Source organism: Amblyomma mixtum, chromosome 1, assembly GCF_055824585.1.
Source record: "Amblyomma mixtum isolate Tamu chromosome 1, ASM5582458v1, whole genome shotgun sequence".
In the NCBI taxonomy this organism is placed as follows: domain Eukaryota; kingdom Metazoa; phylum Arthropoda; class Arachnida; order Ixodida; family Ixodidae; genus Amblyomma; species Amblyomma mixtum.
In genome coordinates, this window is record NC_143012.1 from 129224505 (window position 1) to 129252338 (window position 27834).

At 48.6% G+C, this 27834-nt stretch overlaps 2 protein-coding genes across 10 annotated transcripts in view; both read left to right on the plus strand.

Annotated features, from left to right (window-relative positions):
- The first annotated feature begins 1305 nt into the window (after positions 1–1305).
- LOC149367587 (uncharacterized) lies at positions 1306–22450 on the plus strand. The gene is made up of 3 exons (XM_089574992.1): positions 1306–1403; positions 10197–10962; positions 22307–22450. The coding sequence occupies exons 1-3, from the start codon at positions 1306–1308 to the stop codon at positions 22448–22450; spliced, it is 1008 nt and encodes a 335-aa protein (XP_089431118.1).
- Positions 20989–27834, plus strand: part of LOC149367588 (uncharacterized) — a 1242925-nt gene continuing 1236079 nt past the window's right edge. For all 9 annotated transcript variants that reach the window (XM_089556290.1, XM_089556305.1, XM_089556318.1 and 6 more), the window contains exon 1: positions 20989–21110. The gene's annotated coding sequence lies outside the window, so the exon portion shown is untranslated. The remainder of the gene's footprint in view (positions 21111–27834) is intronic.

Sequence of the window (27834 nt, forward strand, 5' to 3'; positions counted from 1 at the left end):
TTCTGTTATTAAAGTTGGAAGTTGCGCCTCTTTCCTGTTCTGTGTTTCCTTCCTGTTTCGTCATTCTTTTGGCGTACGACATTCTTTCAAGACGATGTACCAACTAACCCGTCAAAAAGTTCTACTACTGCCAGGAGTGCGAGTGTACGTTGATGACGTCATCGTGTGGGGTGCCACAAGAAAAGAGCATGATGAGAGGTTGCAAGCTGTACTGGAAGCGGTACAGAAAGCTGGTTTAACATTCAATGCAGAAAAATGCAGCATTGGCGTGCGCAAGGTTCTTTTCCGTGGTGATATAATTGCGGAGGACGGCATACGCCCAAATCCTAACTTGGTTAGCTCTCTGCTAAATATGCCACCACTGGCCGACAAGCAAGCAGTGCAGCGCATGCTCGGTGTTGTAAGCTACTTGTTGAAGTTGCTACCATCACTTACAGATCGAATTACGCTGCTTCGCGACTTGATAAAGATGGATCGTATCTTTGAGTGAACGGAAAACCACGCTAAAGAATGGAATCTGATTAGTGATAGTCTGACCAAAGATCCTGTGCTGGGCATCTTCGATCCTAACGGGATTACAAAGATATCATCCGATGCGTCGCAAAATGGAATAGGCTCGGCTCTCTGGCAGCGTTACGATGGTCTTTGGAAGCCCATTGCTTATGCCTCACAGGTCCTAACCAAATAGCAACGGAGATACTCCCAGATGGAAAAAGAGGCTATGGCTGTTGTCTTTGGGTGCGAAAAGTTTCATCATATTGTGTACGGATGTAACGTTATCCTCGAGACAGACCGCCGTCCCTTGATAGCAGTCTCGGAGAAGCCGACTGGAGAAATGCCGCCCAGACTAGAGAGATTTTTTCTTCGTTTGCTTAGATACAACTCCAAGCTCCAATTTGTTCCAGGGAAATGCTTGGTGGTCGCCGACATGCTGTGTCGAGCATCCGTCGAACACCCAGAGAAAGAAAGCACCGACGATGACGTGGAAGTTCACGCTGTAAGTGTTCTTTCATCGCTCGTCAGCGAGGCAACTTTGAAACGTTTGTGAGACGAAGCAGCAGGGACGACTACTTGAATCACGTCATTCATTGCTTGGAAAGCAATCGACCAGTCCCGCGAACACTAAAGACCTTCGAATGTGAACTAGGTGTCGTGAGTGGTGTGTTGCTTACGGGGTGCAAAGCTGTAATACCGTCAAGCATGCGCCCTGAGCTATTTTGAAGAATTCACGAAGGCCATTTGGGGATAAATAAATGCAAATCACGAGCGCGCAAGTTGCTGTTTTGGCCTGGTATTAATGCTGACATGGAAGCCATCATCAAGAGAGGTGCAGTTTTTCAGAAGTACGCCTACCGACAACAGAGTGAGCCGCTCTTGGACCGCCCAGTGCCTAAACATGCCTGGTATCGGGTGGTTGTCGATATTTTTCAGTGGGCTGGAAAATCGTACCTTTGTGTTTTTGATGCTCTATCCAATTTTCCTGAGGTTGACTGTTATGTGACAGAACGGCGACCACAGTTGTGATGAAACTCAGCTCTGTGTTCGCGCGGTATGGATTATATATTGAAGACAGCACAGACAATGGTGCCCAGTTTGCGAGTCATGAGTTTGCATTGTTTGCGTTGTTTGCATTGTTTGCGAAAGAGAATTTTAAACAAGACTTCTGAGATGAAAGAGGATTTTTGGCTGGGATTGCTCACTTACAGGAGCAGTCCTCTGGAAGACAGTCAATCGCCTGGAGAGCTACTTCGGACACCTCTCCCAGAATTCAGCGAAGCTCCAAGCAAATCAGTAAGGAAACATAAACAGTGCCGGGCCCCAAGACGTAGTCGTCCACCACTACAAAAAGGCCAGGTGGTCAGAGTACGCGGAGACTCTTGGTCCCCGAAAGCCAACGTTTTTAATTGCACATGCTAATCCAAGATCCTACCAGGTTGCCACCGAAGATGGTAGACTGTTGCATCGTAACTGACAACACCTCATGGCGACGGCTAAGCCTTTCAGCCTTTTGTCCAATGATGACATGCCAGATGACAGCCAAGAGAACGGATCCACCTCCCAGGTCCAACCAAAGGAGGACAGCGTACCCATCACTACGCCCTCCCCACCGGCACCAATACTAAGAAGATCCCAGCGGGAGAGAGGGCAGCCAGAGCGATTGGGATATGGCGACAATTTTGTGCAGATTCCGTGAAGGAATCTCAAGAACAGTGTGAACAAACTTTGGATCGGTAATCAGTACTGTAAAGCACCATCGAGTGTGATTGTTCTATCAAATTTCAGTGTTATGGCTTTTATTTATTTTTCCCTGCAAGAAAAGGAAGATGTATCGTGTAGATAAGCAGAATGCGACACGGGCCTGATTAGAGCACTGCACGGGCCACAATCTGAGGCCCAAGCCCGGCCCGGGCCCGAGACCTGAAGCCCGAGCCCGGCCCAGGCCCGCGGCATCAAGCCCGGGCCCGGCCCAGGCCCGCTAAATTATCGCTGTAGCGAGCCCGGCCTGGCCCGTGAATCCCGGAGTGAGGCCCAGCCCGGGCCCGGCCCGGCCCGTATCACAGTAACGCTTGAGGTATACTGATCACTCTGGGCAAGCAGACTGCGACTAGATCGGTAAGGAACTAGCCCACAAAGGTTCTGAAACCACAGTTTGGGTTGAAGAAAGTTGGCTCTTTTTAACCCAGAAGGAAGTGATTAACAGTAGCGCTCGCCAGGCCTGTCTTTTGGACAGTGATCTCGTGTACGTGCGCAAAGATAAACTCGGAAGTTCCGAGAGCCAAATAAAAAGGGCTGCATACGAGCGTAATAGACTACTTTTCATTCCCCCATGATTTTAATCAGTTATATTTTGCCGCCAGCAAAGTATAAACATTAAAGCTGGCTAGCAAGCAGTGGAATGACATTTTTTTAGTGAACGCGATCTCTCAGGTTGAACTCATAGCCGAACTGGTCGCCTTTCAGCAGAAACGAGAAGCTAAAAGGCTTGAGTATTTCGCGGTGTGTATTTGAAGACTATAAGCATCCTAAACTTATATGTTCTTCCCGAATGCATTTCTAATAGTTTATAGGTATGCTATGGGATGACGAACGATCAATGGCCAATTAAGGCAGGTTGAATTTTACTTTTACTGGTGGACCAAAAGATAACGCGTGAACCACGTGATAACTTAGAGGGCAGAACACTAGTCATGAGAACAAGGCTCTTGAAGAAGCGAGGAGGGATAGATGTGGTTATGAGATGAGATCTACAAACTCTCGCAAGCTTTTGTGGCTAACTAATTACGAGATCTTCCGGCCAGGTGATCAAAAAGAAAACCAAACGCGCTTTAGTTTGTGAATTTTCTCTCATGAGAAAGATATAGCTAAAAATAAAAGCTATGTTTTGGGGGCTGTGAGAGACACCGAAGCAAAGGACTCCGGACCATTTCGACCACCTGGGTTTCTTCAACGAGCACTGATACTACAAAGTGCATGGCTGTCATGCTTTGCCACCTAAATAAAAATGCGGCCGCCGAGGCTAGGAGCAAACCCTGGTTCACCGGCTCAGTAGTCAAGAAACTTGACCGCTAAGCCACCGCGGCGCGGAAATAGGGAAATTAAGTCAATGAATAAAGCTTAGTTTTTTCTCAGCGCGTACTATAACCCATAGCTCATCCGTGTCGCTGCTCCAATGCCGCAGTTGTGTACTTCACTCTGCAATAGTGAATGAATAGTCGGACATCAGCAGTTCTGTACAAACCGAAGGCCGGCTCGGGTCCGCAGCTTTAAGCGCGAGCCCGGCCCGGGCCCGCAACTTCAGGCCCGGGCCCGGCCCAGGCCCGGCAAAACAAATCATGTCCCGGCCCGACCCGGCCCGCCAGCCGGGCCGGGCCCGGGCTTTCGGGCCGGCCCGAGCCCGTGCAGTGCACTAGGCCTGATCATCGGCGCGTGCTCGTCACTTGTTTCCTTTCTTGTTCCCTTTCCCGCAACATGTATAAAACCAGCGCGAATAAATGCCAGGGCGCCTTCATTGCTCGGAGCTGGTCCCGGCTGTGTATCTATCGACGCAAAGAACGATACAGTGAGGAGAAGGAGGCGTGCCAAGATGACTCGTTGCAAGCCGTGCCATGGCAGCGAGTCCGCGCTTGCTTTGCGGGACGGCGGGCGCACGGCTCTGGTTTCCAGAGAGGCCAGCGGAGTGAGGGTTCAGGCACAACAGGGGGCAGACGATAGCGCAGTTCTTGCCTGCGGGACTGCGTCTAGTGATTTTTCGACGTAGGAGAGGTAGGTTGGCGTTTCATAGGCGGGGTTGAACGACGACACGGGGAGGGCCAGCGGTGCGCAGGCGAGAAATGGCGGTCAAAAGGTGACAATTGCTGAGGCTGTACACGGGGAGGGGGCGGTGGCTCAGCATAGGCAGCCGGGCTCTGCTCGGAGATGAACGGAGGCGTGCGACGGCGGAACGTTCGCGCAACGCGGCCAGCGAAGCCACATTCGAAGCAAGGGGCAGGTTGTCAGAGGAGCGTCAAGGGTTCACAGGAGGTGGCACACGGCGCTGAGAGGGAAATGAACGCAGGGGCGAGTCGTAAGAAAATTGTGTGCTGGGCGGATGCCGTGCCGCTGCTTCAACATAAGAGACGCAATGAGAAAGCGCGGCTCGCGGTGACGAGAAGTCCTCCGCATAGGTAAGAGCAGCCGCGAGTGGATCGTCGCAGAGAGTTGGACGGCGAGCGGGCGGAAGCGCTTCGGCAACTTGTTCCCGAATAACATAGCGAATCTCAGGTGTCCGCTGTGAGGTAGACTCCGCAATGCTGGGCAGCACTGACTACTGCCGAGCAGCCTCTTTCCAAACGAAGTCTTTGATGTGTTGGAGGAACGTAGAGCCGTCAGTGGCATCGTACACGGCTGCGACCGCTTCATCGGGTTGCCGTGAAGACGCGTTGCCGTCGAAGTTCGTCGTAGCTCTGGTACAGGCTGATGACATCAGCAACGGTGTGGTGCTTTCTGACATGCAACATTTGGACAGCGCCTTTATGGATGCCTTTAAGGATGTGCCGAAGCTTGTCGCTTTGAGGTATTGAGGAGATATTACGATGGCACAAGTTTAAAATATCCTGGATTTAGATGGCTAAAGTTTCTCCAGTCTGCTGCGGCTGTGCGTGCAGCGATGTTCGGCGCGAAGCTTGAGGATTTCAGGGCGTCCGAACACATCCGTACAGCGTGTTTCGATGATGTCCCAAGTCGTGATGTCGTCTTCGTGATTAGCGTATGGCAGTTTGCCGACTTGCGTGAGATAAAAGATCACATTGTTCAGAAGGGTTGAGAATTGGGCGAGTTGGTACGAATTCATACTGGTGTGGCACCACAGGGACAGGGACAGAGACAGAGTGGCAACAACACATGACAGCTTCGGCATGTCGTCCCACCTATTCTGCCTGCTTACGAGTTCGTAGGACGAAAGCCAGTCCTCCATTTCTTAATCATCAATTCCTTCCCGGTGGTGAATCATTCTGGAGGAAGCAGCTTGTGGTGCCACCGTAGGTCATCGAGACAGGGAGCCGGCGGCTCTGCAGCTCCAGGCTGTGCAGGTGGGCACCAAGTGTACGTAGGGATAATGGTAGCCGTCAGAAACTGAGCTGTGGTTGGCCGGTTTGGCAGCTCTTAGTGTGCCTCTAGCCTTTGGGCTCAACTGCACTGCAAAACATGTAATAATCACGGCTGCCTCAAAAGGGCTCCATCGTAGCTGCCTACATGGATGTCTTGTGTTGTCTTCCTGCAGAGCATGGCGGGATGCCTCATGGTATGAATGGCACCAAAACACCTTGATGAAAACGAAGCCAAAATATACAGATCGTAGCGTAAGGAAACTCGTAAGGAAACTCTGCTTCGAAGTTTTGAGGATTTTTTCTCTTACTGATCAATGAAAAATGTAGGAGCAGTCAATTTGATTAATAATGAGAAAATGCGATAACATACTTCTTTCACTTGGCAGTGAGTTCTCTTGAATCAGAACTTTTTATCTCAGCTAGTTGGTGCATTTCGAACGGGCGGAAAATGTAGCTCGAAAAAAAAACACAGACAAGAGGAAACTCATAGGACTGGACGGGCTCTGAAGCACGCTGCGCACCAGCGCCCATCCCATCAGGTGTGTTCGCTCTTGTCCACGTTTCTTTAGAGCTTTGTTTCCTTTCATTCGATTCCAGTTCTGATTCTGGTCTAATTCTGAGTTTAATGTCTTTCACTTCCCAATTTAATAAAATTCTGATTCTCTTCAAAGTTCGACTACTCAACTAGGCGAAATGTGCCGCTTTCACAGATCGCGGCGGGTCCTCATACCGCTGCAAGGCGCAGTGGACGCTGCAGTTAAGTGATGCACCACTCCACTGGCAGATGGCTCTTTCAAACTTGTGACACACGGGTACTCCCGAGCAATGATATTAGCAGTAGTTCTCTGAGGTTTAATTTTTGCTGAGAGGGTTCTTCAGGCGTCTTTATATTTTCACGTAGCCATGCTGTTGTCGCAGTCATTTTAATTTTTGCTGAGTCGTTCTTCATGCGGCATCTCCCTCTTCTCTCCTACAGGCGTAGATTTTAAATGGGGACGGTTGACCGGTGCAGACAAGGAAATCTCCCTAACCGCCACCTAGCAGGTGAAGGCTTGAGACAGACTCCGACGCCGCCAGTTAGTTTTCGCCTTTACGGCACTCTTAATTCTACGGCATTAAAAAATCACTCAAGAAACAAACATTTTTCACACGCTTATATTATAAGCGTGCCTAAAAGCCGGTTTCTATCACACAAAAAGATGCTCTTTTCTTAGATGTCCGGCCGTGGCGGCGTGAATTAAGAGAGCGGCTACGGCGACGCACAGCGGGTGCATGCAGGAAATGTCTTTGTCGGCCTCTTGGTCATCATCGGTGTCCGTGAAAATTGGTTAAATAACGAAAAATCCCAAGAGAAACAACCGAGGTGGCAGGTGGACTACCCAGGTCACGTGACCTTGTCGCGTGATCACAAAGTCCCACCGTGGCAGGTGGCCGTTAAAATAATGTTTCGGCGAAAATTAATGGTCCGGAGTAGCAACCTGCGTCTCACAGCCCTACCTGTCATCAACTGGTCTCACCTGCAACATAGGGCAGCAGCACGTTAGCTTTACTTGCCTCTGACCGTGAAGTTTTCAGCACCGAAGTGTCTCAAGTTCGCCGGATCTTCTCTGATGTTCTTGATCTTCTAGATATAACTCACGATGTTCCTGTAAATGACACTACCAGATTCCAGGATTATAGCTTACAGTTTTCTCCTTGCAGTGTGTGTTGGTCTTTCGAGCCTAGGGGTAATAAGCCGTTACTCGTGTGCAGTTCCTCGCACTCGAATGTCGTAAAAAGAGAAATTTTGTCGTGCTTCAAGAGTGCCTTCGCTGAATCCTGTGTGCATCAGACTGACCAAACTTTTAGCACACAGGTGGATAGGCTAATTGGCCCTGGCTTTCCACTTCACGTTTCTTCGTCTGTGGCCGATATGTTGCTGAAAAGATTGAAATGTTCCCCGACTATCAATCCCAGCCATGAATGTCAAACACGAAAACGAGTGGCGGTCATTCCGCAAATTCATAAAATCTCGCATAATTTGAAAAAAATGTTGGAAACACAGCCTCAATGGACGTTGTTTATCAACTTCACAGAAGCTAGCAAGTGTGTGTATGCACGTGAATAACGCTAGTAAAACAATTTCCGAGTGCGCGAAAACATGAACAGAAAATTGTGAAGCGTCAAACAAATCTTGTGTACCGATTCCTCCCATGTGACAGTTTTTAAATTGACCAGACAGGGCATTGCCTAAATGATAGGCTCAGTTAGCACCGCAACAATGGTTATAATGTAGATTCTCGTAATCTGAGTACCCATTGCCGTGATCCCAACTGTACCCCACATTCCAAAAGTGTATAGTTGTTGCAAGAAACAGAGCTCAGCTGTGTGGAGAAATAATAGAAGCCAGAGAGATCACGATGCAGGGTGACTGCTGTATGTGTGCTCCGTCGATATCTTTATCGGGAAAGGTATTTCTTTTCCTGAACAGTATAACTTACCTGTTGTTGTGTTGCGGGGTTCCTGATACATGAGCACTTCATTGCGGTGGTTGTCATTCATCTTTCTGGGTTGCCTTACGTGTGTTTATAAGCGCAGCGCACCAAATAATTTCTAGTTGTTAATTCTGCGCTGTGTTGCGTCTACTCTTTGCTCTGCTGTCTTCTTAGGCCATGTGGCGTTGCGCTGCTTCATCTCGATCATTACTGCGGGCTGCGTGAGCGATAGTCCAGAGCAAGACCGACTGAACTACAGGCCTACACAAATAGCGGAGTCCCACAAGCAGCGTGCGCCAACCTTCCTTAGCTTTTTTTTGGCCGTTCAGGGCACTCTGTTGTCCTGTTCTTCTGCTATGATCATCATCACTGGCTGCCATTGCATGCGTGCTATTTAATACGTTTATTTTGTCCTTCTCTGCTATCTTAGCATCAGCAGTAAAAATAGCCATAATAACGAATTTTCCGCTCCTTTTCGTCCGCATCACCATGCCTAGCATAGATAAATGGATGATAATGTTTTCCTAGATAATCGATAAAGCGTCTGAGTTTAAAAACAGAATGTTGAAGGAGGCCATTTTCTCAACAGGTATGCATTGGCTCCACACCGCCCGAATGATTCTATCCTAGCCGCAAAAGGCATGAACTAGAATATGCGCGCTGGAGCAGTGCCGTCTGCGCAGGTGGATCTTGGTACAGAGTCTCCCGATATGGGTGCTAGACGCAGTTCCACGTTTGTGTTAGATGGCTTCAGAAGCGATGTGCGGCGGCTGCCAGCAAGCAACACGTCTGCACTGGCCGGGTGTCTTAAATGTTGCAGCGCACGAGTATAGTGATATGAGGACTCCCTGGGACGGATGGAAACAACTCGGCTGTTAACTAGAGAAGGACCAATTCTACATATAAGGCTAGCAACCCCTTAATTCAATCGCTCCGTATCCTTAACGTGGAGTTTTAACAACTGCCTTTCAGATTTTGGGGAAACAAAACTGCGCGAAGACGACGGGACAAAAGAAAGGCATGAATACACACACACAAAGCGCAGACTTCCAACTGACTTTATTTTGTAAAAGCAGGGTGCTTATAACGGCAATCACAGCAAACTAGGAGACAAGCAGAAGCAACGTGCGAACGGCAATGACAGAGTCAACAAGCCTACGTGTGATTACGACCCTTGAAAAGTTGGGATGTGTCCATCTAAGAAATTGATTTCTTGACTTGAAAGAGATAAAGAAGGGGCGCTAACACACTTATCACCCCTTTTAGTAATGAAATAGGCCTCGATAACTTCTCTTTCGGTTTTTGTTTTGGCCTTAGAAAGGAACTTTGTTTTTTCCAGGTAAGGAGAACAGTTTTTGGTGTCGCAGCTCTTACAGTGCAAGGGTAGATTGCTGCCAGTGCCACTGCTAAGGGATCGCCTGTGTTCTAAAGCGCGCTCATTAAAACAACGGCCAGTCTGGCCTATGTAGGAACGACCGCATGACAGAGGTATTTGGTAAAAAACTTCGGAAACACATTTTGTAAACTTGTTCCGATGGTTCTTCTTGCAAGTGGTGGGTTCCTTTCTTGTTCCAGCCAGTAGAGGGCACACTTTTCAGCTTGCAGGGAGCCGAAAAAACAACGCGTATCCCATACCTTTCTGCTACATTCTTGATGTTATGGGAAGGCAATGAAAATACGGCATGACAAATGGTGGCTTGGGTTCCGAGCATCCTTTAGCTTTTTCATGTGAAGATTTTAGCCTTTGAAGCGGGCTTTCGCAGGTGCCAAGAAGTAGATGACGGAGATAGCCAGCGGAAAGAAGGCGCTCAACTTGACAGTGAAAAATGGATGACATGGTGTGGGTAGAGGATTTCTGCAGGGCAGAGAGGCAGGCAGACATGATGATGCCACTGTAAGACAGGCCTTCGGCTCCCGAACCTTGGGCGGCTGGAGTAAGGAAGAAGAGGACGAAGACAACGGCGCCGATGCTCGTGCGTGTGCGCTGATCGCTGCCGCTGGGACTGATCGCTGCCTCAGGACTGAACCGAGGCGTACCGCTAGCCGTTCGCGACGCAGCGCCTTCGAAGACTACACTACACTACACTTGGTGGAGGTGCTGTCTGCTCTCACCATCGCGATACGCCACGATACCCAGGCTTCAAGGCTCTACCACGGTGCCCGACCCCCCGGCCCAACCTGTCCAGCCTGCTGGCCCTGCTGTCATCTGTTCTGGTGCCGTCCGTCAGCGCGACCCTACGATCTTCAGCGGCACGGATGACACTGATGTGGAGGACTCGTTGGCCTCCTATGAACGCGTAAGCGCTTATAACAAGTGGAACGACAGCGTCAAGCTTACTAACGTTATATTTTATTTGAGCGACGTTGCCAATCTATGGTTCCGCAACCACGAGGCGGACATCTCCAGCTGGGCGGATCTTAAAACCAGCCTCACGGAGGTCTTTGGCCGTCCCGCTGTGCGTAAGCTCCGTGCCGAGCAACGCTTGCGCAGCCGGGCACAACAAAGCGGCGAAAATTTTACAAGTTACATCGAAGATGTCGTCGACCTTTGTAAGCGCATCAACGCTTCCATGAGTGAGGCCGATAAGATAAAAAATATTATGAAAGGAATTGATGATGACGCCTTCCAGATGCTCGTGGCCAAAAATCCCCAATCTCTGACCAACGTGATAAGCCACTGCCAAAGCTTCGATGAGCTGCGCAAACAGCGCCTTTCGACCCGCCGAGCCGGCTTTCAAGAGGCAAATATTTCCACCTTGACTCTTCCCCAGGACGGTGCTCTGGACCATCAGTCGCTCCTCCAGCACATTAAGCAGTTCGTCCGTGAGGAGGTCGCCCGCCAGCTGTGCTTGTCGACCAGCCTACCTAATCCTGCGCCGCCGCTCACTCCCAACATCCAGCGTGTCATACAGGAGCAGGTCGCCGAGGTACTGCCCTCTCCTCCTCCACCTCCTCAGCAGCCACTGATCACGGCTCCATTAACTTAAGCGGATGCTGTGGCGCGACCGCGGCCTTCGCCTGCTGCGCCTGCCTACGGGCCTCCCCATCACCTGTTAGAGCCCCAGCGACCTGCACCAACCGCTTATCGTCCAGTTGCTCGCCCAAGACCACAGCCGCAGCCTCTCAACCCCTGGCGTACGCAAGACAACCGCCCTATTTGCTACGCCTGCGGAGTCGCTGGCCACGTGGCTCGCTTGTGCCGCAGTCGCGACTATCGTCCGTATATTTATAGGCGTGAGCCGACTTACGATCTATCCCCGACCTCCTCGCCTGTGTCACATGAGCCGCCTCCCGATCCGTCTTCGTCTAGCTACCGTTTCCGCTCTCACCGCTCGCCGTCCCCTGGGCGACGTTCCCGCTCTCCGATGCTCCGCCGCCCACCCGCTCCGCAAGCGGAAAAACTAACGGCCGCAGTTCCGGAGGCAAGAACTGCGCCGCCAGCGACTCGCTCAAGACCTGTATCCGTGCCCGCCAACATCATCACCGTGTTCGTTGAGGGAGTCGCCGTCGAAGCACTTGTTGACACTGGCGCAGCCGTATCTTTTCTTAGCCACACCCTCTGTCGCAGACTCAAAAAAGTGACGACGCCTCTTCCTGCCGTTTCTCTCCGCACCGCCAGCGCTCAGGACATTCGACCATTAGCCGCTTGCACCGCCCGCCTGCTTATCGCGAACGTCCCCTATACAATCTAGTTCATCGTCCTCGCCCGCTCATCTCACGACGTCATCCTTGGTTGGGACTTCCTTTCCACACATCACGCTGTTATTGACTGCGCCCGTGCTCAGCTTGAGTTATCGCCATTCCGTGACGCTCCCTTAGACATGCACGACGCTGCTGTCGCTACTGTGGTCGTCTCAGAGGACACTGACGTTCCGCCTTTTTCTTCAGTGGTCGTGCCTCTTTCTTGTGCTGCTCTCTCCGACGCAACTGTAGCATATACGCCCTCTTTACGCTGCGCTGACCAAAAATCTGTTTTGCTGCCTCATGCCGTGCTGACAATTATTCGTGGCTCAAGCGCTATTTATGTGTCCAACCCGTTCTCCTGCCCTACCACTTTGCTCCGTGGCCAATCGCATGGCAGTGTTGCCGTGCTCGATCCCGCCTCAGCCTACCCCCTCTTCGATACCACGGCCGGCCTTCACGTGAGCGCCATTACGCCTGTTCCAACCGCCAATCCGTCCCCTCTCGATGTTTTTCACCGTTCCGTCGACGCCGCCCTGACGCCTACCCAACGGGCCCAACTTGTCGCCGTCCTGCACCGTTGTGCAGCTTCGTTTGACTACCAGAAAACTTCATTGGGCCGCGCAACCACCGTCTCCCACTGTATTGACACTGGTACCCATGCCCCTTTGCGCCAACGTCCGTACCGCGTGTCTGCCGCTGAGCGCCGCATCATTGACGAACAGGTGACCGACATGCTCAAGCACCACGTAATACAGCCGTCGCAAAGCCCGTGGGCATCGCCGGTGGTCCTTGTCAAGAAAAAAGACGGTTCCATCCGGTTCTGCGTCGACTACCGTCGTCTGAACAAGATTACACGCAAGGACGTTTACCCTCTCCCTCGTATCGACGACGCCCTCGACTGCCTGCAGGGCGCTGAGTTCTTCTCTTCATTGGACTTGCGCTCTGGTTACTGGCAGGTGGCGATGGCAGAGGCCGATCGCCCAAAAACTGCATTCGTCACACCCGACGGGCTCTATGAATTTAATGTCATGCCATTCGGCCTCTGCAATGCACACGCCACATTCGAGCGCATGATGGACAACCTACTCCGCGGGCTTAAGTGGCACATATGCCTTTGTTACTTAGATGACGTTGTGATCTTTTCGCCGGATTTTTCGTCTCACCTACAGCGCCTTGAGACTGTTCTTCGCTTCCTGACCAACGCTGGCCTTCAACTCAATTTAAAAAAGTGCCGCTTCGGAGCTCGGCAGCTCACCATTCTCGGACATGTCGTGTCCAAGGATGGCGTTCTCCCGGACTCGGCAAAGTTGCGGGCTGTAGCAGAATTTCCGAAACCGACTTCTGTAAAAGACCTCCGCAGCTTCGTGGGCCTCTGCTCCTATTTCCGCCGCTTTGTCCGCAACTTCGCCACTATTATCGACCCTCTGACCAAGCTCCTTTCCGGCCATGACCTTTCGGCCTGGTCGCCAGCCTGTGATGAAGCCTTTACGACACTCCGTCGCCTCTTGACCACTCCGCCAATTCCGCGTCATTTCGACCCTCGTTCTCCGACGGAACTCCACACCGATGCCAGCGGCGTCGGCCTCGGTGCAGTCCTCGCGCAGCGCAAGCCTGGCTTTGCCGAACATGTTGTCGCTTACGCCAGCCGCCGGACACTAACAAAAGCTGAAGCGTACTATACTGTCACCGAGAAGGAGTGTTTAGCCATCCTGTGGGCGATCGTCAAATTCCGCCCTTATTTGTACGGGCGCCCTTTTGACGTTGTCACCGATCACCACGCCCTCTGCTGGCTGTCCTCTTTGAAAGATCCCTCTGGTCGACTGGCGCGCTGGGCTCTGCGACTTCAAGAGTACGACATCCGCGTTGTCTATCGTTCCGGCCGTAAACATGCCGATGCTGATGCCCTCTCACGTTCCCCTCTGCCGTCCGAGACAGCGCCTTCTATATCCGCCCTGCATTCTTTGACGCTCGACTCCGCTGATATGGCTTCTGAGCAACGCAGAGACCCGTGGATCGCTTGCCTCTTGGATTTCTTATCTGGCCAATCGTCTCGACCTCCTTCCCGTGCTCTGCGTCGTCAGTCCCACCATTTCGCCATCAGAGACGAGCTTCTTTACCGCCGGAACTACCTTCCGGATGGTCGCAAGTGGCTGCTTGTCATTCCGACCCATCTCCGCTCCTCCATTTGCTCTTCCTACCACGATGATCCCCAGTGTGCCCATGCCGGCTTCTTGAAGACCTTCACCCGCCTACGACATCGGTACTACTGGCGCGGGATGTACCGTTATGTGCGCAAGTTCGTTCAGTCCTGCACCGCATGCCAGCGCCGAAAAAACCCACCTCGCCGACCCCCCGCTCCTTTGCAACCGCTGCCTTGCCAGCGCAGCCCTTCGAGCGTGTTGGCATCGACCTCTACGGCCCTCTCCCCAGCACATCGGCCGGCAACCGCTGGATCATCGTCGCCATCGATCATCTTACCCGCTACGCCCAAACGTCGCCTTTACCATCTGGTACCGCCCACGACATTGCATCCTTTATCCTCCATCGCATCATTCTTCGCCATGGTGCTCCCAAAGAGTTGCTGAGTGATAGAGGTCCGGCCTTTCTGTCTGAAGTTGTCGAAGCTCTCCTTCAGGAATGCAACATCGTTCACCGCACCACCTCTGCCTACCATCCGCAGACAAATGCGGATGCGGTTGCGGTTGAGCGTTTTAACCGCACTCTTGGCGACATGCTGGCCATGTATGTGGCTTCCGATCACTGCAACTGGGACCGCGTTCTACCCTTCGTCACCTATGCTTATAACTCCGCTGCTCAAGCCACCACCGGATTCTCTCCATACTTTCTCCTCTACGGCCGTGAGCCTTCTTGTACTATGGACACCATTCTTCCTTACCGCCCTGATGCTTCTGAATTTGCGACTCTTTCTCAAGCCGCCACTTCTGCGGAAGAATGCCGCCAGCTTGCCCGGTCTTTCACTTCACACGCCCAGCAGCTGCAGAAAAGCACCCGTGATCCCTCTGACCTTCTTCCAACTTCTCTTCCTGACTCTTTGGTCTGGCTCTGGGTTCCTTCCTCAAGTCCCGGCCTTTCTTCCAAACTTCTCAGCAAGTACCAGGGCCCCTACCGCATTGTTAAGCAGACATCCCCCGTCAATTACCTCATCGAACCCCTTACACCGTCTACTGATCATCGTCGCCGAGGCCGTGAAATTGTCCACACCGACCGCCTCAAACCATACTACGACCCCGCCATCGTCACATCACCCTAGGCCGCCAGGATGGCGCCTTTTCGCCCGGGGGCAGTTGTAAGACAGGCCTTCGGCTCCCGAACCTTGTGCGGCTGGAGTAAGGAAGAAGAGGACGAAGACAACGGCGCCGATGCTCGTGCGTGTGCGCTGATCGCTGCCGCTGGGACTGATCGCTGCCTCAGGACTGAACCGAGGCGTACCGCTAGCCGTTCGCGACGCAGCGCCTTCGAAGACTACACTACACTACACCACGTTTGACTAGCTTTTAATGAGCGCTTTTATAGGGTAATAGACTCTTGTTCGATCTTGGGCTATACGACCAGCAAACGTGGGCATCAGTGAAGTGCAGATTTAAGTCTAAAAACTGTATGCGCTTGTCCCTTGTCAGTTGATGAGTAAAAAGTAAGCCTTGCCCCTGAGAGGAGAAGGCGTTAAGAATGTTAGTGACAGCACTGTCAAGGTCATAGAAGAATTGTATAGAATCACTAGAAAGTCATCGACATAACGAAACACACGTGATACAGGGTGCTTTAAAAGCTCTTTTTCTAAGCGTCTGTCTAAAAAAACCATAAAAATGTCACACAGCACTGGAGCAACCGAAGACCCAATGCAAATTCCGGACTTTTGAACATAAAATCGTCCTTTCTAAGGCCAAAACAAAAACCGAAAGAGAAGTTATCGAGGCCTATTCCATTTCTAAAAGGGGTGATAAGTGTGTTAGCGCCCCTTCTTTATCTCTTTCAAGTCAAGAAATCAATTTCTTAGATGGACACATCCGAACTTTTCATTGGTCGTAATCACACGTGGTCTTGTTGACTCTGTCATTGCCTTTCGCACGTTGCTTCTGCTTGTCTCCTAGTTTGCTGTGATTGCCTTTATAAGCACCCTGCTTTTACAAAATAAAGTCAGTTGGAAGTCTGCGCGTTGTGTGTGTGTATTCGTGCCTTTCTTTTGTCCCGTCGTCTTCGCGCAGTTTTGTTTCGCTCTAACCATGAACCGGCTAGCCCAACATCGTCTTATTTCAGATTTTATTTCATTTTTTCGTTGTGCTCACGAAAAATCTCGAATGTTGTTAACTGCGCGCCAACACGGTCCAAGAAAAAAGGAAAAAGGAAATGAGTAAGAGGCGCAACATTCGGAGGACTCTCATGCTATGCAAATTAAAGGCGCCAAAACACACACACACACATAAGAGCATGGACAGAGCTCCTAACATACGTATACACAGCCAGCCAGCGCCTGCGCAAGTAACATATTCGCACATCAAGTTGTCCAGGATAAGCACCGCTCAAAAAAACTTTTCCTCAGTCTTATAGACCGGATTTTTTTACCCTCGCACGCAGACTGCAGGCGCGCTCCTACTCTCGACACCAGTCGCCATCTGTCGGCGCGCGCGGCCCGAGGGACTGCGGGTCGCGCCGGCGCCGCGCGTAGAACGCATGTTTACGTGTTCGCTTCTGCCGTTGCTGTGCTCCATCAGATAACCTATGAGGGTGTGTGCTGTGCGTCACTACTCACATTTTCCCTCTTCCAGACAGTACTGTGGTTATATTGTGCGCAGTTACTTTTTAACGTGACATCCGAGGGTACTCGACCAGGTAGTGTATACGGACTGGAAACCGGCACTTCTAAGCAGATTTCTGCTCTGTCGTGTCGTTTGTTGTCGCCTTTTACGTGCGATATCATCTATGATAATTTTATGCATCAGAATGTAGATCTATTGATTTGACTCAGTGGAGTAATAACTGGATAGGCGAGCTGCAGACTGAAGGTTGTCCCGACGGAGCGCGTGTTTTCGATCACCAGTACGTGTTCGGCATCCTTGCGCTGAGCTTGCTCTTGTTCCCATTAAACACATTTCATGCACAGGATTGTAAGCACGACCGCTACCGATTTTACCTGCTTTTTCTGCACGCATGTCAGAGGTATCTGGGGGGTAATGGTTTATCTATAGTATCTTTCTGCTGTTGGCATCTACCTTAGTTTGGTTTGGTTTATTAAGGTTTTACGTCCCAAAGCGACTCAGGCTATGAGGGACGCCATAATGAAGGACTCCGGAAATTTCGACCACCTGGGATTCTTTAACGTGCACTGACATCGCACAGTACACGGGCCTCTAGAATTTCGCCTCCATCGAAATTCGGCCGCCGCGGCCGGGATCGAACCCGCGTCTTTTGGGCCGGAGCCGAGAGCCGTAACCACTGAGCCACCGCAGCGGTGCGGTATCTACCTTATTCATAGAAAAATATGCGCGTTTTCATAACATTTCCACACTTAGCCAAACTGCTACGCAACGCTCTCACACGCGGCGAGAGCTCCTGAATAAAATAACGCGACTTCGGACCTCAGAATTAGTGAAAGCTGGATTAGCAGCTCATATCTATTCAAGCTTCGATAAATTAAGCGAAAGTATGTTTTTATGCACCAGGTTGCATAAACCATGACAAAATTTGTTTTCTGTTGGCGCTGCGACTCAGTTGAGCTCACAGCGGTAATTTGTTGATAAACTGGCGCGGCGACAAGAAAGTCCTGTTTGTAGAAGGGGGAGGGGGGGGGGTGCCTTTATGGCCGGCCGGCAGGAAGGAATAAGAGTGCATGGGAATTGGAACTGCATGCTAGCCGCACACCTAATGCTTGATATTGAACAAAAAGTTTCTTTGCGGTGGAGCACCAAGACGGAATTCGATATAAGCACGAGCGCGTTCTAAGCGCCGGCACAATTAGCCTGAATGACAAACTAAATGTCATTAAAACGCGTCAGTGTTATCGCTGTGATAACGTAAATACTTCCTGCAACACAGCTACGCAGCGGAAGTATGCTCGACAATGTTTTTTTAGCGCCCGAAGCGCGGCTTTATGCACGCGCGGCCGCGGAACTGCCGCAGCCCCGCCGTCCCCAAAGAAACGCCCGCACCGCGGCGCGCCAGTCGGTGCAAAATGGCCGCGCCCGGGAAAGGCTCAAAATTCTGGTCTATACAAAAGTACTGATTCATTGCCGACGCACAGACTACGTTTCTTGTTTACATGAAACTCTTCAATCAGTTCTCTGGCTTTCATAATGCTACTCCTGGCAAGAATTCGCGTGTTTGGAAAGCATTGCTCACAGAAGAGTGAAGGCCAGGATCTGATGTGATTTAGACAATCTGGGTCCTTTTTATTTCTTCTCCGTTTCGTTCATATTTTCTGATTCGCTCATTACCACAGCGCCCGGATGTCCTATATAGAAGGACATCACGAGAGAAGAAATTCATAAATTACCACTTCGGTACATCGCATGAATGGTCCGCCATGCTCGGTGCCGTAGCCTCTTTCTTTTTCTTCTTCCCTTTTATTTTCGATTCGAGAGCAAACGCTTCCGACCTTCAGGGGGCTGAAAAGACGAGCGGAACACCATGCTTGCTTGAAACCTTCTTCAAACTGTGGACACACTTGTGCATATGCGGCACCACCACAGGTCTCACCTCCTCTCGACGGACGAGCTCTCCCTGCCCTAGTCGTCATCTTCTACAAGAGGTTTTCGGCGACCCCTGTCACGAGCAAACCTGCCTTAAGTGTATTACGCTGAGCGTCAATGGGTTCTTTCAGCGGCCTAGGGTTCTCTTTTCATATCGAGTCGTAGACACTGACACTGCTAAATCATTTCCTTCATTTTTATTTGATTGTTCTTTCACTCAGGTTTATGTACTTTTCTATTCTGATTTTATTTTAGTTTTCCATTCTATCCACCATAAAACGCCAAGGGCTCCTTAACCAAGTCGGAAGAACGTCCTTCAGTTTCCGAGTCGTAACGCGCCAGGCTCACCACCAAAGGGTCAGTGGTTCCAGACCGGGCTCGTCCGTTTTTGTTTCCAGCGTTATTGTTCTCTTAGTTCTGACGCGGTACGTAATGGTGGTGGGGTGACATCATGACCCTGTACGGATAGTGACGTCATCAGTGTTGCACTGTGTCATCGTTGTGGTCTGTTTTAATCATCCGCGCGTGGTCATGTAGTTTCTGTCACAATCCTCTCGATCGATCCCAATAATGTCGCCATGGCAACGACAACTACGGCACTTTCTTCGCTATGGTATTAAAAGGCAAGCCAAAGTAAACTGTAAAAATGTGTGTAAAATTGCAGAGATTTTACAGAAAATTTCGGTTGCCACGCAGAAAATGTCTCTTAGCGACCCTAGACAAAACCCTGTTCATGAATAAAGCAGAATTTTCTGTTATCACAGCGGCTGCAACCGTAGTAACAGTCAGGTGGCCTTCAGCTTTAGAAAAACTTGCTTTAAAAATGCAAGCAACTCATTACAGTTCAGTTTGTATATTAGTACACTAAAACAGCGAGCATAAGCACTTTTCCGCATGCATTAATTGCATTGTAATTTGTGCGGTCCTTTGTTTACCTGCATTCCTGGCCTCTTAAAGATGGTTGCCGTCGTGTAGACGCAGAGTTTTCTGCGTGGTTTTGCTGACTGGACTGTTTGCGAAAGAAGGTAGGCGGTGCTAATTCCTTCTCTTTGTTCGGATATGCTGTTATGCTTCCTTTTATGAAGGATTTGTAGCAAGGTGGTACTGTTACTGTGTAAACAGCGCACGATACTGCCCTATGGAATTTGTCATTAGCGGACATTGAATGTTGATAATATTGTGCACGCGTGCACGCTAGTCAGCGTGTTCTTTACCTTTATCAGATATTTCTTGCTGTTCGATGACGACGCTATTTAGAAAGGCCCCAGCCTGCGAGAGGTTGCACTAGGGCCGATCAAACTATGTACGCGCTGTTGTAATGAGAGTAGAGTTGTGTACAGTATGAAAAGTAAAAAGTACGTGGCGCTGCTAGCCGCCCGCGTGCCTTTGGCCACTCTGAAGACGGAGGCGAGTGCCGCCGTAGGCGTGTGTTTTCTACTCGGCAATGCAGGGCGGCAGTACACGCCTGAGGCCTAGATCGCGGCGTTCTGTAAACTGAGGGAACCCCGTCGTGCTTGTGACCTGCATGTGGCCGGCCGCTCTTGCGAATAGAATTTCATATTTTGCCCACTGCTGACGCGTACACAACAGTAGCACTAACATTGAATCTGGAGTGTTCTAGTTAGTGAGATGGGCCTGAATAATTGGTTTTTACATTTAAATTTATAAACGCTCCCATTTGATACTTAATCCTGTTACCTCAGACTGAAGTTACAAACGGCTACAGTGTTGGATTCATGCATTATTAAAAGAGCCGCATGTGGTATAACTCGGACTTTTCGCCTTTGAACTTCTTTCCTTCAGTCTTGTAGAATTATATTGGTTATGGATTTATTATCTGACCTAAATGGTGAAGATAGTTCTAGTATGCTAATCTTAAGCCGGGTCTTTCCTTCCAGCAGAGCCATGAAATTTATGGATTTTGGGAAGCGGTACAAAGGACAAGCCCGCAAGGACCAGCGTGGCCTGGCACCAGGAGTTCCTGCGCTATTAATCTCACTTCAAAGCTTCATTTCATATAAGTTCCCTGGCTGCTTTGTTGAAATAAACATGATTTTGCACAAACTGCTGGGTGTCATAATGGACGTCTAACGGCCAAAAACAATCAAATACGACAAAAAACAATCAAAACAGAAAATATAAGTCAACCAAAAACGAAGTCTGGAAAAAACAGAAAACAGACTTTCACAGTTTCTGTAGTAAAAACAGAAAACGTATGTTAAAAAACACAAATGCTAAAAATAGAAGCCGTATGTTTAAAAACAAAAAAACTGAAAACAGAAAACACAACAATACAGACATTTTCTGGAAACGCAGCTGCCAGATAAGTTCTGTATTTTTCAAGAAAAAGTTTTTACAGTGTATAGCCGAAACAGCGAAAAATGGTCCTGCTGCCATCGTCAGGGCAAATGGCGATCTCTCAGAGCTCCGGCTGTGCGCGCAGAAAGCTCGACAGCTTGGTTTTTATCAGCACGCCCTCAACGTACATTTGCTATCTCTCTTTCGCTTTATCAGCACAGACAAGCGCTTCGGTCCGGGCCGTGCAAAGATCTCGCCGGAGGGCAACAGAACTCGCACCATCTCCCTCCGCAGTTCTCTTCGACGCCGCACTCCGGCCGCCAGGAATCCCACGGTCTACTCAGCGTTGCCGGGCCCTACTACTGGTGAGCCCACGTTATTTTCCTCCCAAGCTTGTTTAACCTGGCGCAAAGAACGAACGCCGGCATTAACAGACCTCGAATAACCTGTGTAGTGTGCAGGGATCCGTACAGCGCTGAAGGTGAGGGTTTTATAAGGTTTAGCCAGAATTCGGGCTGTTTTAGGCTACGTCTATTGCTTCACGTTCTATGCACATTCTCCTATTATATATTGCCGCTATAACACAGCTGACTTTTTTGTTTCCTTTACATAATCATCATAGCGGTCCCGTCGTGCCAGTGAGTCGCTTAACGTTTCCCTGCGAAAGAAAGTAGGGTGATTTGTCAGCATTATTTGCTTGGATCGTATGCCGAAATGACTGAGATTCACTGTCAGTTGTCAAGGCATACGGCTACCTCAACGATGCGGCTGGAGCCCCTCACAGCCTCATTCATTGCCTCCCGGTTTACTCACTGTTCTTATCGATGCTTACAGGGGTTGTTTTGTGAGGTCCGCCCGTCGCTCCTTTCCATTTCGTAAGGAACACTAGCTGTGGTGTAGCTGTGATAGGCTGTACAGTCCATAGAAGGGTTGTTTTGTGGGCCAGTTGGTGATCCATACTTCAAGAAATGTGCTCTGTGGTGTGTTTTACTACGTCTTGTCCTTGTCTGCCGCGCCTAAGCATTTCTTGAATTATGTATAGTCCAGCTTTCGCGATAATAGAGCAACTTCCAAAGTAGGCAGTCAGAGCAGAAAGGACAAAGTGAAGCGCTGACTGACAGCTGTTTATTTACAATTAGGGATTAATTACTGATTGGTATCCACCGTAGCCGTGGCATCCACGGAAATACAGAAAAGCTATGCAGCTTTCTGAGAAACTTCATAGTTAAAAAAAGAAAGCTTTCCTTTGTAGCCGTACGGCTGCAAAGGAAACCTTATGGCTGCGCTTGGTTCGATGCTATTGAGGAATTAGTCTCTTATTACAAATCTGCTCCACCTCAGGGGAAAAGCACTTTATTTAGCATGGCACTCGGGCCAGGCCCGGCGCAAGCCACTCAAGGAAAACATAACGTGTTTCAGCCTTAACGCAAGCCCGCTAATGAAACATCTTTTCCGCGTTATACAAGAAATGTGACGTATCACTGACACGTAATGCTCGTGCTTTATTGATATAGCTTGCTTATATTGATTCACGTGCGTTTTGCACTCTGCTCCTGCTCAGAATCCGCTCGTTCTGAAATCCCGGTGCGCAGTCGTTACAAGTAGTGCAGTGCACAACCAGGTTGCCACGGTCATGGAGCTCAAGATCTTTTGCATCCACTTTGAGGCGGTCGTTAACACAACGCCCCGTCTGGCTGATAGCTAAGACGGGTGAACAGGCTTGTTGGTGATTCGTCGTGACAAAATAACGCAAACAACACAAGCACGAAGAAGGAATACAACGACACAGCGCTCGTGACACGGTATCCCTTCCTTCTCTCGTCTGCGCTGTTTCCTAAAGTCTAGCTGATGTACTATTTGTCACACAAGGGGATTTTGTAAACAACGGCAGTGAAACATTCTACGAAACGCTTTCTGTGCCTTATTTTTACAGCCAAGCTTTTTGTTATCACTTCTCTGTCTGCTGAAACCGGCAAAGTTCGCAGGGGCTAGAAGAACTACTCAAAGTTGTCCTGGAAGTTTGTCGAGCAGATTGTGCTAAAAAGCCATCGAACCTCTTCACGCAATGCCCTATGACACCAAGGGTACCGGAATCTTGGAAGAACGATAACATCCTTTTCGTCTATATAAAGGGGGCGTCAAGGACTTCAAAAATGCAGACTGATCCGCTACTGTCCGTTGCCAACAATGTCTTTAATAAGGTAATCATTATTACTCAGGACAAACTTAAATTTAAATCAACCCGACGACCAGCGGGCTTTAGTAAAGGCTACTTGAAAATACAGCATATCGATACTCTCAATCAGCTGATAGAGTATTTATACCCATTTATAGCCTTCCAGTCAACCCCAATTTGCAGCCTTCGGAGATGACCAAAAAGCATTTGTCTCAGTGGGCACCTCAGCAATCAAGGAGGCATTACGAAAAATGCAGTTGGTGAGCCTTATGTAAAAACACGGGAAGGTTATGACGGCTTCACAGCCTCCACATTGCTGCTCAAAGTCAGCAATAAAATTCCAATGATGAAGGATGTCCCGCAGGGAGGCACGATCTCACCAACGTTATTGCTGTTGTGCTGTTTATTTTTTTTATTTTATATTCAGCGTGATTTATACCCCAAAATCTGCTCAGTAGACTCAAGTAATGCATTTCTCACCCCCGTCACTGCCGTCTCAACAGAAGGTGAGAATCACATCGTCAAGCGGATTGCCACTTTTTTTTTCATATCCTCTGTTAAATTGTATGTGATGCAAGTAAACCTCTTATTATCATTAATATTTTTATTATTGTTATTATTTGTCGTCTCTTTAAAGGAGCTATTTCTAGGCATGGATTGGCACCACTTGGGGATGATAGTTAATTGAGAATACCTTAGTAATTTATGTTTGGCTGATTGTCGGGTCGCACACGCAGTTCTCACACGCAGGAGAGTGTGCCATTGCGACTAAGCAGGTGTAGGTATTTGCGAACGCTACTCCAAGCCACAGGCGTCACAAGAGCGTAGCATCGCAGCGGGAGATGCTGGGCGCTGGATACAGTTGAAGTAAAGGGTCAAGGCAATGGAAACGGCATGGCGAGTTTTATGGGGTAGACAATAATAATAATAATAATGTTTATTGTCACTTTGTAGACGATACAATATGGTTCAGGCCCGTCAAAGCCAACAAGAGGCTTGAGGGACTGAGCCCGGCAGTTACGGCCAGGACTACAAAAAAGGCAATGGATATAGCAATGCTTCTCGTTACACCCAAGCGAGAGCAAAAAAAAAAAAGAAACACCGTGGAAAACACAGGTTAACAACATGAGTATCGAGAAATTTAACTCTAAACCCAAAGTATACGTGAAAATAAGAATAAATGAATCAACCAATATTTTAAAGCATAACTTCACAATTGACCGAAAAATACAAAGATCAACAGAAGGCTTTCAGGTGCATCTTTAGGTCACGCATAAAAGTTGCACAAAAAATTTCATCCGGTAACTCATTACAGGTTTCAAGTACATAAGCACAGCGGCTTGCTTTCCAGTATCTAGTTACACTCCGTGGTACATAATTACGAAACGTTCTCCTTAACTTCCGTTTAGGACTATTAATAATTAAAAATTGTGAATTCCAAAAATGCCGGTAAACAATTGCCTGCACAAAAAGAGAATGAAATGACGGAAGACCTAGGAACTTAAAGGCGTCCATGCGGGATAGTATGTGACAATTGTACGCAATGCTCTTCAACATGCTTTTCAATATACTACCAATACGGCAATGCCAAAGTGAAGGACATGGTGCAAATGCAGTTATGCCCTATCTGAGAACACTGTACGCGAGTGCATGAATTATAGTTTTTTTCACTGACATCGGCGCCAAAGACTTCACATTGAAGAGTAACCATGCTACTTTCCGTAGCTTAGCACACTGATATGCCAAGTGGTCATGCCAAGATAACCTGCTGTCAAAAAACAAAAACGAGATATATGATCGAGTTTACATAATCTATTGGCTTGCAACAGGAGAGGGAATCATGATCATGCAAGAATACTTGGTTATCTATAAATAGTGTCTTTAAAGGATTTCGTAACCATATAATTTTGGTTTTGTTGATGTTCACCCAGATTCCATTCTCGGAAAACCATTTCATGACATAATTAATGTTTTTCTGCAACACATTCCCTGCCGTCTCGTAGTTTATATGCTTCGTGAGCAGAACTGTCGTCCGCGTAATGAAAAATCAAGCACTTGCTTGTTACTGAGATCAGATCATTTGTAAATATATTAAAGAGAATTGGAGATAGAATGGATCCCTGTGGTACACCCGCTTTTACAAGTAGCTTTCCACTGTGCTCCATTTGGCTGTTAATTCGACCACTTGTGAACGTCCGCATAAGAAATTCTTTAGAATAGCACAGAATGGACCTCAAAAGCCCAGAAGGTAAAGTTTTTTAACAACATAGCATGATTAACGTTATAGAAAGCTTTCTTAACGTCTTGAAAAAGAGCACAGCTAAACGTGTTTTCATCGAAAGCAGCGTACAACTCATCAGCAAATTTTTCAAGCTATAAAGTAGTACCTCTTCCCTTGATGAACCCATATTGACGGTTTGAAATTTCATCGCATTTGTCTAAGAAGGAAGTCATACATTCAAACAGGAATTGCTCTAGCATCTGTGATAAAATTGGTAGGATAGAAATTGGTCTGTAGTTTTCGATAGCGTTCTTTTGTCCTTCCTTCAACAGCGGCCTTACGATAGCAGTTTTCAAATCTCCAGGTATTAAGGCGTTTTCCAGAAACCTGTTAATCAAGAAGACTAGTATGTCCGAAAGAGCGTACCAGTGCAGCCGATATATCTAATCCGGCGGGCTTGTTTCGTCGGAAGCTAAACACTAGCCTTGCAAGATCGTCCTTTGATAGCCTTTTAAGATATGTGGAAGTTGATAAAGAATTTTGTGGTGTACATTTACAGCCTTGCCGTGCTGCTGCCATTTCCGCCGCTAGCCTGAAATACTTATTGAGATAGTCACCTTTCGAGACAGGTTCGTCCACCAAAACGTCCGAATAAAACAGGTTCGAATCATTTCCCCTATGGTATTTAATTAGAGACGACATTTCTGCAGGATTTTTATAGTAACATTGGAACTGCTGCTGAAAGTACAGCCGTCGTGCGGATGGAATAAGTGCCACAACCCTGTTTTTGGCGGTTCTGAATTCAGAACGAAGGTCATTGTTTTTAGGAACACGTTTAGAGCGTTTCCAAAGCCAATCTCGATTTGCGATTGCCCGCATAATTTCGTAGTTTAACCAGTTGTGATTCCGCCTTTTATTACGCACTAGTTTCCGAGTACAGGTTTCTTTCAGCTGGTCAAGTTTATTACACAACTTTGTGTATACTATCTCCACCGGTTCGCCTTCAGTTAAGTGTGCCCAGCGAAAGGACCCTATCAGCATATCCAATTTTATTTCATCTATAATTTTGACAGTTAGCATATTAGCATCCCTGCCGTTTGATGCACTGGTTCCAGGCAGCTTATATTTCGGCGAGAAACGACAGGCAGTGAAATAATGATCTGCTAACCGCTGTGAAATAGTACATGCGGACAAGGTGTGACGCAGTGCACGAACAGCAATGTGATCAAGGCAAGACATCACCAGTCGAACGTTCATGAGATCATCACGCGTAGGGGCATTGATCATGTTCTCTATTCCAAATGCCGACAGATAGGACAGGTAATCCGAAACAGGAATCTTATTTGGGCATAAAATATCGATGTCCAGGTCCCCTGCCACGCAGAACAAGTCATCTGTTTTGTGCTTCAGAAGTATCTCTTCGAGTTCAATGACAAATCGTGTTCTGCTAGCACATGGTGGTCTATACACAGCCACTAATGTAAGGGACGCATACAATAGATCTACCTCTAAGGCTAAACATTCCGCTTGTGCAAAGGAGATATCGACAGCAGACACATCGTACTTTTGGTTCACAAAGACAGCAATGCCTCCACCACGGCGCACTGCGCGTGTGGCAAAACTAGCACGATAACCACTCACGGCAAAGAAATGCAAACAGGACTGAGGTGAATTTATCGCGATGACAACAAATATGTCGGCAAAACCTACCGATTCCTCTGCTAACATCTTGAATTTTTCCGTATCTTTACGAAGACTACGAATATTGCAGTTTACCAACGTGAATTCCTGACCTGCATTTCGGCCAAGGTTTGCCTTAAAAGCAGCAAAGTCGGTAAACTAGAGTGGATTTTTGAAGGATCCGTGATTCATTTTATCTTATCGATGTCAGAGTCACAAGTAACTCGAATGAGAGCTGTGGTTTCGTCCTTCTTTGCGAAGATTTTTTCCGCCTCTGACCCGAACAAATGTGTGGTGTTCTTTCTTTCCTTTGGTCCTTGCTAGCCAAAACAACCTCCTGTTTCCCTCTGCCAAATTTTCATTGAAGTAAAGCTGGTCCGATGATTCCGGATCAGAAAGGCTCTGGAGCTTGGCCCTCGCTGCGAATCAGCGTTCTCGAACAGCAACAGAAGAGAATCGTGCCAAGATCGAAGGCGATGATTTCTTGCTTGGAATACGGTGGACAGCCACCACTTCCCCATTACAAGGTTTTTGCAGTCAAAGTTTCTCAGCCAGCTCATCAAGGAACTTAATCACATTTTCACCTCTTTCCTTCTCCAAGCAAGATTCTTCCACATCATGAACCGTTGTACAAAGGTTTGTGAATTCTGCTTTTAGCAGAAGCAAAGAATCCACTTTTACATGAAGCTGTGGCATGCATTCGACATTTCGTTTAATGTCTTTAATCTCTGCCGTATGTGCTGCAAGTAGGTCAGAGCTGTCCGCTGCTTGTGTCAGCTGCTGTGAATTCGAGCCAGTGCGTTTTTTGCTAGTACGGCAGGATTTGCACACCCTTATGTCTCTTTTTTGCGGGCCCATCGTATTGAACGTATTTGGAGCGATACCTGAGAAGTTCTGTCCCAAATGATATGGCTCTTTACAGTGCATGCTTCTCATAAAACAGCCGTCATCCGGCAATGTTTTCTGAGAGAAAATACATTCGTCGCTGTCACCCATATCAACGCAGCAAAGT